The following is a 15660-nucleotide window of genomic DNA, read 5'->3' on the forward strand; positions in this document are numbered from 1 at the left end:
GTATACAACATCAGGGGCCTTTCATGTTGAAGTGCATTACGCTGTGTGTGTGTGTGTGTGTGTGTGTGTGTGTGTGTGTGTGTGTGTGTGTGTGTGTGTGTGTGTGTGTGTGTGTGTGTGTGTGTGTGAGTGACTGCACAGCAGACTGCAGGGCGGTGGCGAAGCTCATCCGTGCGTCTCCGTCTCGACGGGGGAGCGGCAGGCCTGCTGCTCGGCAAACTGGAGCGAGCGCATGGTGCCGGGAGCTGGCAGCCATTCCTGAGCAGTTATCACAGCAGAGGAGACTGGCTCTGTGTGTGTGTGTGTGTGTGTGTGTGAGGGAGAGAAAGAGAGAGAGAGAGTGAATGTGTGTGCTTTTATGTGTGTGTGAATGTCACTCTGTGCAGAAGTGTGTGTGTGTGTGTGTGTACGCCCACATGCACGCAAGTGTGTGTGTGTGAATACAAGTGTGTGAAGCAAGTGGGAAATCAAGACTGTCTACAGTATGTTAACCAGCAGCTCTTCAATCATCTAGCCTGTCCCTCTCCATCATCTGAGTGGGGTTGGGGTCCGCAACCTATCCCACGTGCTCAAATACAATATAGATGAGTTGTGTTGCAATATTACACACTTCAATGAACTAGCTGCACAAAATAAACATTTGGCCTGCGTGTGACAACGTGGACCCACTAGCGATCATGTGACTTGCTGACTCATGTGAGGGGCTTCTCCCGCATGCACCTCCTGGATTTAGTGAATGTATGGGGTTTCAATGCGTGATTTCCGTGCACCCCAAGTAATTTAAATACTCGATAACGTGAATTTGCACATCGTTAGAACAACAATCACGATATTATCGCAGACGATATATATATCGCCCAGCCCTAATCTCTATCCATTTCCATCCTGTTCACTGTGGCCTATCGCCTCAAACCCCCTTTTTTTTTTGCAAGGCAGTTTTTCCTCTCATCACCAGCCAAACAAGGCCAGTTATTCAGCTAAAGCTTGGGCCTTCACTACTTTTTATTTTAATCATCAATCAGTCAATCCATTAATCAAACACTCATATCCCAGTGTACCAGTACCTGTGTGTGCCTGTGTGTGTGAGTGAGAGATGAATGGCTGGGTCTTCCTAAGTCAGGATTTATGGAGCATGACAGCGCGTCGGGGTTGGAAGGGCCGCTTCCGCCAGCACATATCTTAGGCCTGCAGGTGTGCGTCCATGGCCTGCTGCGTGCCTGAACATCTCTCTACTGGATTGAGTCACAGAGGAAGCTCTGTGTATGGGAAGGGCCAAGCCCCATTTGTGCCACCTACGTTCAGGCGGGTAGGCACAGGCACAGGCGCACACACACACACACACACACACACACACACACACACACACACACACACACACACACACACACACACACACACACACACACACACACACACAGTAAAAACACAGCAATCACGTGCCAACCCAAAACAACATATACAACTACTGAATTAAATGTGAACGCAATCACAAGCATCAGCAGTGGAGGCCAAGAGGAGGTGTACCATAACATCCAGTGTTGATGTAGGCTAGTCTCACTGAGAGAGATAGTCAGCCGATAAGAGGACCGTAGTAAGACGCTCCCAGGAGATATGAGTGGGATTCTCTGCTTTTGATTTTTTTTTTTTTAAAGGTGCACCACCTTCACACACACACACACACACACACACACACTCCTCTCCATCTCTCGTACGAACAGGAGCCCTAGTACAGAGGTATCCTGGGATGGAAATGACTATTGGTTGGCGCTGGTATTAAAGGAACGCAGCCTGGATGAGCTGAACCAGCCATAACACCATTGAACTGTAGTCTGAGGGCAATCTCCCACAAACATCATGGGTAACCTGGGAGGTCGTGGTGTGTGTGTGTGTGTGTGTGTTGGATAATTGGGGACCTAGGAGGCAGAGTAATGGGCGAGGTCGAGGGGGTAGGGGGTGGTGGTGGTGGTGGTGGTGGTGGTGGGGTGTTGGTGGTTGGCGGTTTGCGGGGCGCCACCGGAACCGCAGCTGCATCCTGTTTTCCCGCCACTGCTCTGTCCGCCGCAGACCAGCGCCTTTTGTCTAGCTTGAAGAATTGTTGTGAGGAAGGGGGTCAGTGGAGGAATGTATCCTATGCATGTTAGAGAGAGAGGGAGAGAGAGAGAGAGAGAGAGAGAGAATCGATGGAAAGAAGGAGAATAGGAGGAAGCTTCAGTTGAGAAGAGAAGAAGATGAGAGCAATAAGCGAGGGAAATGGGGCTTGGAGTGAAAGATTGAGAGAGAGGGGGGAGAGATGGAGAGAGTAAGAGAGGGAGGAAAGGACCTCTGGCTGGCAAGATGCGGGTTGGCAAGGAAGAGCTACTTTTTTGAAGTGCAGAAGTTGATTAGCACAGGATGACAATAAAATTCCTTGCTGCTTTGACAACCCAAATGCAAACATGTGCAGTGGAATAAAATCACCTTCTGCTCTCGCTCCCTCCCCTCCCTGTATCGCTCTATCTCTCTCTCTTTCTTTCTCTCTCTCTCTCTCTCTCTCTCTCTCTCTCTCTCTCTCTCTCTCTCTCTCTCTCTCTCTCTCTCTCTCTCTCTCTCTCTCTCTCTCTCTCTCTCTCTCTCTCTTTCTTTCTCTCTTCCCTCGCTTTCCTCAAAAGCATGTGTTGAAATGGTTGGCCGGATGGGGGCCAAGACACTCTTGGACCTTTACAGGGAGAGAGGTGAGAGGTTTTATTTTTTTTATTTTAGCATGACCAGCGAAAGGTCTAGAATGTATGCTCAAAATGGCTGCCAAGCATGCGTGCCCTACCACACACACACACACACACACACACACACACACACCAATGAAGTTACAGAAGTATGTTGTGTGGAGCAGCTGGTCAGTAATTGAGCACTTCACCGTGCCCTTAGAGAAGACAGGACAGCACAGGACCGGAGTGGTGGGTGTTTGGGGTGGGCATGCGGCTACTGAAGGAAGAGACTGCAATGGACAGAGACGGACAGACAACCTGAATGCCTTCTGAAACACCGCAGAGGGATGTGGGAACATTCCTTCCTGACCTCTGACCTTACTGGAGGTTCATAAGCAGAGTGCTGCCAAGGACACAAGGATGTAGGATGTACAGTACAGCCTGCACAGGCTCTGTGCAGAACACACACACACACACACACACAGCTCCCCGGCTTTCTCTTTGCAGCTCTGTTCTGAGTGCCGTACGAATGGCATTGCCAAAGTGTCTATCTGCGATGTGTCATGAAATAGCTAATTTATTGTAAACCTCATATCAGGGGCAGCCGTGGCCTACTGGTTAGCGCTTCGGACTTGTAACCGGAGGGTTGCCGGTTCGAACCCAGACCAGTAGGCACGGCTGAAGTGCCCCTGAGCAAAGCACCTAACCACTCACTGCTCCCCGAGCGCCGCTGTTGATGCTGGCAGCTCACTGCGCCGGGATTAGTGTGTGCTTCACCTCACTGTGTGTACACTGTGTGCTGAGTGTGTTTCACTAATTCACGGATTGGGATAAATGCAGAGACCAAATTTCCCTCACGGGATCAAAAGATATATACACCACACACACACACACACACACACACACACACACACACACACACACACACACACAGCTCCCAGGCTTTCTTTACCTTCCCAGAGCGTGAGCGACAGAGCGGAGCAGAACTCTCCTCACGGGATCCCAAGTCTGGGAGGTGGGAAGACAAAGGCTTTGTTTGTGTCCCAGCCGAAGGTGAATTCCCATGGAGCAGACGCCAGCACGCACTGTGTTCACTCCGCCTGCAGCAATGGCCCTCAGGGCCAAGTAGTCTTGTCTCTAGTAGACCTGGGTTGGTTGGTCTAATCACCATCGATTAATCTCGATTGATCGATTAGTTGTTTGATTAATGAAATGGTGGAATAAAATTTTCACCTCCTAAGCCCTTAATTGTCCTGAAAAAAATTAACAAATTACAAATTGATTAATCCATTGCCAAAAATGGTTGGCGAATAGTCGATTAATCAATGCACCCCTAGCTGTGATGGTATTGCGATGTCGCCACCAGTGCTTAGCTAACCTGTGAGCTGAGAACTCGGGAGTGAAGTAGCAAGGCCAAGGGCTGAGAAGTTTCTGGAGGCTTCAGAAGCTGCTGCTGTGCCCTGCTCCCCATAGATCAGCAGAGTCACGATGCTGAGCAAGGCTCATGTGACGCGCAGGGCAAGGTCGGTGCCAAAGGGCATGACACCGAACGCACATGACGACGCAGTGTGTGTGGATTCTCCATGCCTGAAACGCTGCATTCCCACTGTTGCAGCCAACTATCAAATGGGAAGTGTGTGTGTGTGTGATGAATTGCGCGTCTGAGATTGTCAAAGAGGAATGTGTTCCAAGTACTGAAGTGCTTGTGTGCGTGCATTTGTGTACGTGTGTCGGAGTGGTTGTTTTTTTTTTTTTTGAGTGAGTGTCTCATGACGAATGTGTATGATGTTTTGCCAAGCGCAGGAATTGCAGTGTGTGTGTGAGGGTGAAGTGGTATGTGTTTGTGTGTGTGTCAGGGAGATGGAGAGAGAGAGAGAGAGAGAGATTCTGTGTGTTTGTGTGTGTCTGAGAAAGAGAGAGAGCGTGTGTGTGTGTTTGCCGTGGGGGCCCCCAGGCCTCAGGAAAGGGCCCGCAGCATTGTGTTTGGCCGGCAGGAAGGGCTCTGGACGGCAGGCTGTTTGGACACTGCGCAGAGTGGCCGGTGAGCCCAGCACCATTGTTCTTTATCTGGAGCGGCAGCGCTATTTCTGTTATTGTTGCTTAATACGTCTGACATTGTCAGTAGACGGGGAGGAAGGTGTGTGTGTGTGTGTGTGTGAGCGCGAGTAATTGTGTCTCTATGCATTACCTCTGTTTGTATATGTAGCCTGTGTGTGTGTGTTTGTGTTGAGGAGGTAGGGGGTCTAGACTGTGTATGCATGCATGCATGCACATTTTGTTTGTGCTTTGCTTTATTTCATGTGTGAATGCGAGAACTTGTTTGTTTATGTTTTGCGTGAGCTCTGCGTGTGTGTGTGTGTGTGTGTGTGTGTGTGTGTGTGTGTGTGTGTGTGTGTGTGTGTGTCTGAGTCGAGGCAGTGGAACGGAGGAAACTGCAGGCCTCCCGTTTCCAGCGACGACGATTGTTTGCCGTCTGCGATCCCACTGCGATAAAGATTGCTTTCTTTGTGGGGAGGCAGGCAGGCAGGCGGAGGCTTGGGAACGGCGGAATCGCTAATGCGAGTGCTAGCGTTAGCGTCCGAGCCGAGACGCACGGGTGGGACGCTATCGGGCAGAGCACCAGTCGCCCGCCTCCAACTCTGTGGCTGTGGAGAACGTGGGCTGCATGACAACTGGGGGAGGTGTGTGTGTGTGTTTGTTTATCCTTCAAGGGCTAACTAGAAAGCAGCGCCACGCCGCGCTGTTGCGCATGCTGAAAGTCAGGCAGCCGGCTGCTTTGGAATGGGGAGCCCGTCTGAAGCGTGCTCTGCCCATCTCTACCCAGCAACACTTCTCCTTCAGATAGCAGTTAGAGAGGCACACTCTCTCTCTCTCTCTCTCTCTCTCTCTCTCTCTCTCTCTCTCTCTCTCTCTCTCTCTCTCTCTCTCTCTCTCTCTCTCACTCACTCAAGCTAATGCACATTCACAAACTGACTTACATATTCATTCTCTCTCTCTCTCACGCACACACACACACACACACTTACATACATTTGCAGGCACACATGCTCTGACAGCCTTCTCCTGAGCTGGTGGTGGCCTGTGGCCTCTCCACTTGGGCCATCTGATGTGGCAAACTGCCAATGCCACGGCTGCCTGTAGCATTTGACTTTCTATTTATTTATTTATTTATTTATTTATTTATTTATTTATTTATTTATTTACGGCTTGTATTTATTTATTTATATATTCAAGCAAGGAGCTTCCCTTTTTTGGCACAGATTTGCACGTAGCCAGCGGCGGTCTTGGCAGTAGCTGGCGCTCCGTCTCCCTCTCCATGCGTACTCAGTTCTAACAGCAGTCCCCCGCCGCGCTCTCTTGTCCTGGGCTAGATTGGGGATTGACCACCAGGGTCTGCCAAGAGGGCAGCAGAGGAGCGAGCCAGCCTACGCTCCGAACCTCCACTCGGGGCAAAGCGGAGCTTTTTATGGGTTTATATCAGTGTGTAAGGCTCTGCCTCACCACTCAGCTTCTCATGGTGGTCCACAAACGGTCTTTGTTCCTGTGTGTGTGTGTGTGTGCGTGTGCGCGTGTGGGTGGGTATTTGGCTATCAATCAGTCGGAATTGCATTGTTTGCTTGTAAACGAGTAAGGCCATATATGCTTGATTACTCGCGGTGTTTATCTGCTGCTATACTTCAATCACTTGTCTCATAATGTTTTGTTGTTTCTGTTTGCGATTCAGTGACTTAACCAGATTGGTAAATATCCTAAATAGCTTAATAACATTTGGGTCCCCACCGCAGACTGGAGTGAACCACACACACACTTGCAGTGAGCTACACACACACTTGCCGTAATGTGTCCCCACAAACACTTTCCTCGGAGTGTTCTCTCCACACAAGGTGGTCATCCATAGGTCATCTGTCGACCACCCAGATTTGACCCCACCCCATAAACACCCACCTATACAACCCAGCATAAGCAGATTAGGAGTCGACTATTTATACCTGTGAGTCTGTCAGACATGTCCGAATGAGCTGAAAGACCACTGTTTTGTCCCGTACATTAGTGACCTGTAGTTTGGCTATATGACCTGTGTACTGCCCTTGGCTAGCACCTTTTAGACTCAACTTGCCCATTAGGTTTGCAAGTAAAATGCAGCATTAGTCCACTTCTGCTAATGACTCTTCCCCCATCCTATCGGCCTCCCCCGATCTCCAGACGAGACCACACTAATGCCTAATAGATTGATGCACTGTACTGTATGACTTGTTTTGATCCTAAGAGTATATTGGGCTTGCTAGTTAGGCCCCACCTGCTAACCAGAATCAGAATCAGCTTTATTGGCCCAGTTTGCGTAAACAAACAAGGAATTTGACTCTGAGAATTTGACTCCGGTTAATCTTTGCTCTAAAAGTACAACACTCACTTAGCATATTAAGAATAAAAACAGAGCAGTAAGCATAGTATGAAGAGCAGTAGGATCTAGCTATATATAAGTATAGTTACCGGATGTCCATTTGTAAAACATGTTGTCGCCTGACCCCCTCCTGACTCTGCTTCCTATGATGGGGCTTTTGAGCACATACCCTTGCTGAACGCCAGTAGCCCCCAACCCTCTTTCTCTCTCCTGATATATTTTATTTTAATATCTCAAATGTGTGTACTGTATGTTCTAACCTTGCCGCCTCCTCTCTACATGATTGTGCCCTTGCACATCGGGCTTGCACATCAGTCCACTGTCGGTCTCTTCTCTCAGGCCATCCTTAAAAATATTTTTGTTTGCAGTAACAGCCAAAAAAAAATAAAAATGGGTCGGTAGGTAGGTCAATATATTTTTTTTCAAGATTCAAAGTAAAAAAAAAAAGTACAATTTTGGTCATGGTGATTACGTAGGAATGAATTTACACAAATGTGCATATCGTGGATCGTAACTGACTGGGTCTTCAACCCGTGCCTTCAGGCGCACCATTGCAAACCTCATTCTGATGCAGGTTATATAGACCAGCCTTTCTCAAACTTCTTTGACCTGAGGCCCGGTCATGGCAGACTTTTGGGTCATAGGGCTCATCTACATGTACCCAGAAAGAAGGCTACAATAGCTCTTGGCCACGCGTTATTGAAATTTGACTATACAATACTCAATGCTATACAGTGTATTATACAGTCTCTGCTCTCTAAGGAAGTTCCAAAAACAACGCCGCTCTATTAAGTTTCGCTTAAATAAATAAATAGCCTTCCAACAGGTTGAAGCGGAGCTTTGATACCAACGTTATCGATTAGTTTCAGTTTCTCTGGCAGACGCCGCACTGAATGAATGCTCATACCACCACTTAATTGTAGGGCTCCATGTTTAATGACATCGATAGCAGAAACGCTTGTTTTCTTTTTTTCGCCGATCCGCGGTTTCTTGATCAACTGCGCAGCAAATTATCAGATGAAGCACCGGGCCTAATTTCACTCCGCGACTCAAGGACCAGCAGTCTCCATGTTGCGGACCCATATTTTGAGAAATGCTGAATAGACCACAACCAATTTCAATACTCGACACGGTCACCGTTAGACTAGGGGAGGAGGGATGAGAAAAGATCTGGCCACAGTTCTTCCAGAACTTCGCCCAAGTAAAAGCTGTTATCAGTTTGTGTGAATGAAACGGCGTAGGGCCATAGTGTGACATGCGTAAAACCAATGGTGTAGAGATGACGCCACAGGTTTTGTTTTAAGTGAGCCACGTTTGCATGTAGGCAATTTATATTCACAATACTTGGGCCTACTAAAAGAAATATTATTTTATTGCATTTGTATTGGTTGTTTAGAGTAAAAAAACAATCGGTCGGTATTAACGCAAGTTTACAACCGGCAAGTCGGTCGGACTAAAAGGGGGAAAAAATAAATATTTGGGTCGGTTCTAAATTGACAGGGTCGGTCGGGTTACGGCAAACGAAAATATTTTTAAGGATGGCCTCATTGCACATCTTTTCTGGTCACCTGCGGACATTTCTGTGTGCTATTCTAAACCTGCTCGCTTCCCTCTCCCCTCTTCCTGCCCCCTCACAGACGGGCCTCAGGCGGACTCGCTGGTTGAGCGGAGCATCCGCACGGGCGTGCTGAACCCGGGCGAAGGCTGGGAGACGGTCCTGTACCCAGGCCCCACAGCGCAGATGGAGTATCGCGTCCGCGTGCGCTGCGATGAGAACTACTACGGCAGCAAGTGTAACAAGCAGTGCCGCCCGCGCGACGACTACTTCGGACACTTCCGCTGCGAGCCCTCGGGCAACCGCGTCTGTCTAGACGGATGGATGGGACCCGACTGCAAGACAGGTGAGGTGTGTGTGTGTCTGTCTGTGTCTGTGTCTGTGTCTGTGTCTGTGTCTGTGTCTGTGTCTGTGTGTGTGTGTGTTGCATCTGTTGGATTGTACAGTATGAAAACATTTCATTCCTATTGAAACTTGCTGTGGAATCGATAATAAAGTGTGTGTGTTAGTGCGTACTTCGTATATTGTTAGAGTAATAGTATTTGTAATCTCTTTTCTGTGTAAGAAACAGGATTGAGAGAAATCTATGTAGAAATGAGGATTGTTTTAGGATCCTTTGCTAGTAGCACAACACTTTAACTCTTAGGGGACAAAATGCAGGTCTCTGCCTTTGCTTGATGTATTTTTGGATAAAAGAGGAGAATCGTAGTTGTACCTTGGGTTCCTTTCTTAGTTGAATAGTTAGTGTGAGAGAAACTCCAAGTTGACATCTAGTTCATGCTGTTACTGAGTGTTGTAGAGAGGTTAGTATGAGTATGATAAGTGTGTGTGTGTGTGTGTGTGTGTGTTTGGGAGAAGTGGGGGGTTGGGGTCCGGTGTATGATGAGGCCCTAAATCACTAGCCTGCCTGGAGGACACAAGAGCATGGTGACGAGGGGAGCGGAATGGTTGCAGAACGAGAGAGAGGGACGGAGGGAGGGAGAGAGAGAGAGGGAGTGATAGTTCGGAGAGCAACAGAGTGTGGAATAAGAGAGTGGGGGTGTAAGGAGCCATAAAGTGGGTTGTTTACTTGTTTCCAGCGCTGGCTCTGCCTGGCGGCCAGGCCAAAGGGGGTCAGGTGAGCTGGGCGGAGCTGCCCTCGGGCTGTGCCTAGCAAAGGCCACTGCACAGGCCAGCAGACAAAAAGCCCCTAGCCCTCCTCACTCTCTCTCTCTCTCTCTCTCTAACTAACTCTCTCTTCTGGTTACGGTAACTCTCTGTAAATGTGGGAAAAATAACCGTTTCAGTAAGTAGAAGAGGACAAGGATCATTCTAAATCTAACCGACTTAGTTTTTTTAAATTCTCTCTCTCTCTCTCTCTCTCTCTCTCTCTCTCTCTCTGTCTCTGTCTCCTGTAGCTATCTGCAAGCAAGGCTGTAACCTGCTACAGGGAGGATGCACTGGGGAGCCAGGAGAGTGTCGGTAAGTGTGTCAGCCCTCCACTGCTCCACTGACAATTGCCCAAGCTATCACACGCACGCACACGCGCACACACACACACGCACACACGCACACATAATGCATCTGTCAGCCCATGCTGTTCATCAGCCGTGCGATGAATCAGCGCGTCTGATGGCGCTGCGGTGTTCTGATGTGTAGATCCCGACCCAGAGGGCTGATCACGCTACTCATGTCCCAGTAGCCCAGCCGAATAGGCCTGAGTCAGGACAGAACGGTTAGCGTCGTCACCGCCTGCGCCATCAGTGGTTCTGCCTGCCGTGGCTGAGTCTAGCCAGCAGGGGCCTGCTTTGTGTCTGCCTTACAGGAACCTGGACGGAGGAAGCTGGACACGTGGGTCAGTTTGGCTCGGCAGTGGGGGGTTTGTGGCTTTTGTGGGTCAGTTTGACTCTCCACAGGGTGGTTTGTGGGTTTTTTGTGGGTCAGTTTGACTGTGCAGAGGGGTTTTGCTCTGCAGCTGCTCTCTGATGAAAGGCTTATTGCTGCAGGATGACTTATTACTTCCTTGGAGATGGATGGTGTTGAGGGCAGCAGTATCTGAGGCTTGCCTCGACTTGGTCTTACAACATAAGACACACACACACACACACACACACACACACACACACACACACACACACACACACACAGTCTCTGGATCTGCCTCGTTCTGTGTCAGGAAACTGCTGCCAGGCTCTCCTAGCTTCTTATGTCCATGCCTCCCCACCTGTGTAATTCTCTACCACTACTCTCCTCCTCTTCTATCTCCTCCTCCTCCTCTTCTCCTCTTCCTCCTCCTGTCTCCTACTCCAGCTCCTCAGCTCTTTCCTGTCCCACAGTCTGTTTTTGGCCGGATCCTTTTCCTCCCAATCAGGAAGTGGAGCTTTGAAGCTTACAGGCCCGATGTGACAGGGGCCAGGAAGTGACCCTCACATACACACAATCACCCCCCCCACACACACACACACACACTCATAAACAAGGTTCCCAGACTCATTGCAAACCCCTCACACTCCCCAAAACACACACACACACACACACACACACACACACACACACACACACACATATTAGAGGGCATAACTGCATCCATTTTGACATATAGTAAGCTGCTGTGATCATCCGGCATGTTGGCTGGACATTGCGTGGGCGTTGTGAAGGGGTGATTTATGTGCGGGGCCACTGACCCGGCGGGGGGAATAGAGCCGTCGCGATGGCTGAAGGAGCTGGCTGAGGTGTCACTTAAGAGGCGACGACTATGCGGGGGCAGCTCGAGGGGCCGCCGCAACAGAGGAGTGGCTGACAACACCCCGTCCCCTAAAACCACGGAAGAAACACCAGCAGGCATGGGCACACACACACACACACACACACACACACACACACACACACACACACATATATATATATATATATATATATATATATGCCTCCCTCAAACACATACACGCATACTAATAATATGAGTATATACACACATGAGTATATACACACACCCCCTCCTCCTTTACACGTCCTTTACTCTTCACAGACACACAGAGAACACACACACACACACACACGGTTCTTGCGGTTCTTAGGTGCCGTCTGCAGCCCGTGCCGGAAATGCGCGCCGTCCAGGAGAAAAGGGCAGAGTTAGTATTTTTAGTCCCAGGAGTCGCCCTTTAGAACAAGAGATGCTGGGCGAGAGAGGGTTTTTCAGCTGTCAGTTTGACTGGGAAACACACAAACACACGCACACACACACACACACACACACACACACACACACACACACAGAGGCTTGTCTGGAGAGCCCATACTGTAAGAGAGGGCTTTTCAGGTGTCACTTTGACTGCATAATATGCAGAGAATGCAGGGCTTTCTCTCCTCTTCTCTTTCCCTCTCTCTCTATGTCCCTCTATCTTTCTCTTTCTCCTTCATCCTCTCTTTCCCTCTCTCTCTATCTCTTTCTCTCTGTGCTTCATCTCCATTTCCTACACCTCTCAATCACTCGTTCTATCATTTCTTCTTAATTCTTTCTCAGCTCCTTGCATCCCCCCCCTGCATTTCTCTGTGAGGAAGCCGAGGGGGAGAGGATGTTGCATGTCAGCATGGACTCTGTCACCCCAGCACTCCCCGTCCAGCGGTCTTCGGGTGGCGGAGGTGCAGTCCTTTGGTGGGAGGTACAGTTGGTACAGGCTAGTTTGTTTGGGTGGCCACCCACTCCCACACATAGCCTTCTCTCTCTCTCTCTCTCTCTCTCTCTCTCTCTCTCTCTCCCGCCCTTCCTTCCATTAGACGGCTCTGATGAAAGGAAGGGGAAGCATCATGTTAAGCTGAGCTGAAATGGGGCTGTTCTTATTCAGTGCTGGGCTGGCGGCCCGCAACGGTCTCGTCAGAGCCGCTGTCGTGGAGGCCAAATGGGAGGTGACACAGGAATGCGTTAGTCCAGCAGAGACTGCCCCACGCAACAGTGTGGGGCAAAAGAACCGCTCCTCCTAAAGGCTGCTCTCACAGGCCTATTCAAACGTTCCCAGTCAGTGAAACTCGTAGAACTCAGTGGAACTCAAGTGTTCAAGTTTGACTGTATTGTGTCAGATCTTCAATAATAGCTCTCATTGATTATTCTGCAGTAATGTGCTGTGCATCCAACTACAGCCAAATGCTGGTACATGTTGCCGTTTTGTAGAAGCAGTGTGAATTGACTTTAGCGTACACAGATGTTATTTTTCGGTTTAATAGGGGTCATGATTCTAAAAATAGAACGAATATTGATGTACTCATGAGCAAATACGAAGCAGAACCGTAAAGGATTTCTGAGTGAGAAGAGCAGGCGAGTGCTGAAATGGTCCCAAAAGCATCCTTTTCCTCTTAAAGAATGTAGTGTGCGCGAGGCACGGAATATTCTTGTATTTCTGTTTCGCTCGAGGCAACGATTCTCCGCTTTTCGGCTGACTGTGTCGGTGGCGCTCCAGGGCTTGCCCCTGATGAATTAGCATACTGCGTTTCTTTCGCACTCTGGATGTGGAGAGAAAGGGCTCGCTGCCAGGCTCCCCTTAGCCAACCCACCCCACCCCACCCCCGGCTGACCAATCACAGCGGAGAACCAGGAATGCCTGCCGATGCACCCCTCGACCGCGTACCCCGAGCCTACGCGCTCTCGTGCGGCACTCGTAGTGTGTGGTAGCTAGGCAACGCGCTGTGCCTAGTGGGCACTTTACAGTAAAAGTAAATATACTCGGCGATCAGCCTGCGGTAGGCTACCAGAGAGACACTGGAAAAGAGATCTGGACAGGGGGAGTGGGGGGGATAGTTGCGTCCAATGGAGACAGGTGGGGGAAGTGGGCAGTAGGGGGTTAGGGGGAGTTGTATTTTGGAGACCTCCCTGGGCTTCATGTAAGTCGATTTGGACTGCTGCCCTGCGCGGAAAGTGCGTAGTAGTAGTAGTAGTAGTAGTAGTAGTAGTAGTAGTAGTAGTAGTAGTAGTAGTAGTAGTAGTAGTAGTAGTAGTAGTAGTAGTAGTAGTAGTAGTAGTAGTAGTAGTAGTAGTAGTAATAGTAGTAGTAGTAGTAGTAGTAGTAGTAGTAGTAGTAGTAGTAGTAGTAGTAGTAGTAGTGGTGGTGTACCTAAGGGGCCATCTACAGTATGTGCTACAGTAGACTGTATTACCTTGTGCAGCAGATAAAGCAATCTGGAGAGATTTTCTCACATGTCAGTGCCTGGGTTCAGCCTGCTGTTGAAGATCAGGGAGAGTGACGCGGGCACTAATGCTAACACTAGCACTGCAGGTTTACACAGGTCACTGACAGGCAACCATGTCTTGCTCTCCCAACTTTGCTACGGCTTGTTTTAGTGCTTTGACGCGGCTCTAGCTGGTGATTGCAGCGAGAGTAGATGCTGACTCTGAGCTTTTGCAGTCTCCAAGTCTGCCTTACATTGTTTTTGTGTGTTTGTTTGTTTGTTTCTGACTGCTTATCAAATTTCAACGCTCTTTTGTTTCTTTCTGTCTGTCTTTAATTTCTCCTTCGCGTTCCATATTTCATTTTTCGTTCTTTTTCTTTCTTTCTGTCAGTCAGAAAGACCGACTTGCTGCGGTAGAGATCTGGGTGTCTTGTTCCTCGCTCTCCGTGCCTCTCTCCTGCGGGGGGGGGGGTGCGTCCTAAAATAGCTCCAGCTGAATTGACATGACAGCTGGGGGGGCGCGCGCACCACACCACTGGCCTTGGAATAGCAGAGCGTCACGATAAAACCAATGATTAGCTAACCCCTCGCCAGGGCCACAGAACACACACACACACACACACACACACACACACACACACACACCTCTTGTGCCACCCTGGACACCCACCACCACCTCCTCCCCTGTTGCCCCCCACCACCCCTCTTCTCAGGGGGTGCAGTGTGGTGGGGTTTGCTAGAACAGGGAATGCCCCTGGAATGTTCCCACTAGTCTAAGATTAGGAAGCAGGAGGTCAGGGTTTGATGGAGGTTTACCTTGAAGCTGTCACAGACACACACACACACCACAACACCCCCTCACCTCATGTCTGACAGCAGTCATTAAGATGTCTTCTGTGTGAGACCAACTGTTTAACTGACTAGCCCTCCTTGTCCTTACCCCCCCCCCGTCTCTCTCTCTCTCTCTCTCTCTCTCGCTCTCTCTCTCTCTCTCTCTCTCTCTCTCTCTCTCTCTCTCTCTCTCTCTCTCTCTCTCTCTCTCTCTCTCTCTCTGTTTACAAATGTATTATATGTCACAGAGATTAAAGTTATTGGCAAGAATGGTTGTCAACAGTAGTAATACCCAAAATAATACTACAATTTTCCTCTTCTCTCTCTATCGCCGTCCTTGTGGTGCGCAGGTGTAAGTACGGCTGGCAGGGGGAGTTCTGTGACGAGTGTCTGCCCTACCCTGGCTGCCAGCATGGCACCTGCACCCGACCCTGGCAGTGCAACTGTGAGAAGAACTGGGGAGGTCTGCTGTGTAACAAAAGTAAGTTGATCTCTCTCTCTCTCTCTCTCTCTCTCTCTCTCTCTCTCTCTCTCTCTCTCTCTCTCTCCTTTTTCTTTTTCTTTCTTTTTTTTCTCTCCTTTTCTTTTCTTTCTTTTTTTTTTCTCTCTCTCTCTCTCTCTCCTTTTCTTTTCTTTCTTTTTTCTCTCTCTCTCTCTCTCTCCTTTTCTTTTCTTTCTTTTCTCTCTCTCTCTCTCTCTCTCTCTCTCTCTCTCTCTCCTTTTCTTTTCTTTTCTTTTTTCTCTCTCTCTCTCTCTTTTTTCTTTTCTTTCTTTTTTTTCTCTCTCTCTCATTTTCTTTTCTTTCTTTTCTCTCTCACTCCATCCCTCCATCTCCTTGTGCTCTCTCTCTCTCTCTCTCCTCCTCAGCCACACTTTCTGTCTTATTTTCTTTAAGTCTTAAGTGTTTCATTTCTTTTTTCTTTCACAGCACACACAACACACACACATATACTCCTGCGCACATACACACTCACACGCGCGCGTCCACAATACGTCCACTACATCTGACCTGGTAACATAATTCCGGCAGATTTAGGTCAACCTGGCCA

At 49.0% G+C, this 15660-nt stretch overlaps 1 protein-coding gene across 2 annotated transcripts in view; it reads left to right on the forward strand.

Moving 5' to 3' along the window:
• The window catches only part of jag2b (jagged canonical Notch ligand 2b), a 55068-nt gene that overhangs the window by 17653 nt on the left and 21755 nt on the right, over window positions 1-15660 (forward strand). For both annotated transcript variants that reach the window (XM_048250658.1, XM_048250659.1), the window contains exons 4-6: window positions 8724-8987; window positions 10039-10102; window positions 14962-15092. In XM_048250658.1, coding sequence (XP_048106615.1) covers window positions 8724-8987; window positions 10039-10102; window positions 14962-15092 — 459 coding nt within the window. The remainder of the gene's footprint in view (window positions 1-8723; window positions 8988-10038; window positions 10103-14961; window positions 15093-15660) is intronic.

Source organism: Alosa alosa, chromosome 8 (assembly GCF_017589495.1).
Source record: "Alosa alosa isolate M-15738 ecotype Scorff River chromosome 8, AALO_Geno_1.1, whole genome shotgun sequence".
In the NCBI taxonomy this organism is placed as follows: Eukaryota; Metazoa; Chordata; class Actinopteri; order Clupeiformes; family Clupeidae; genus Alosa; species Alosa alosa.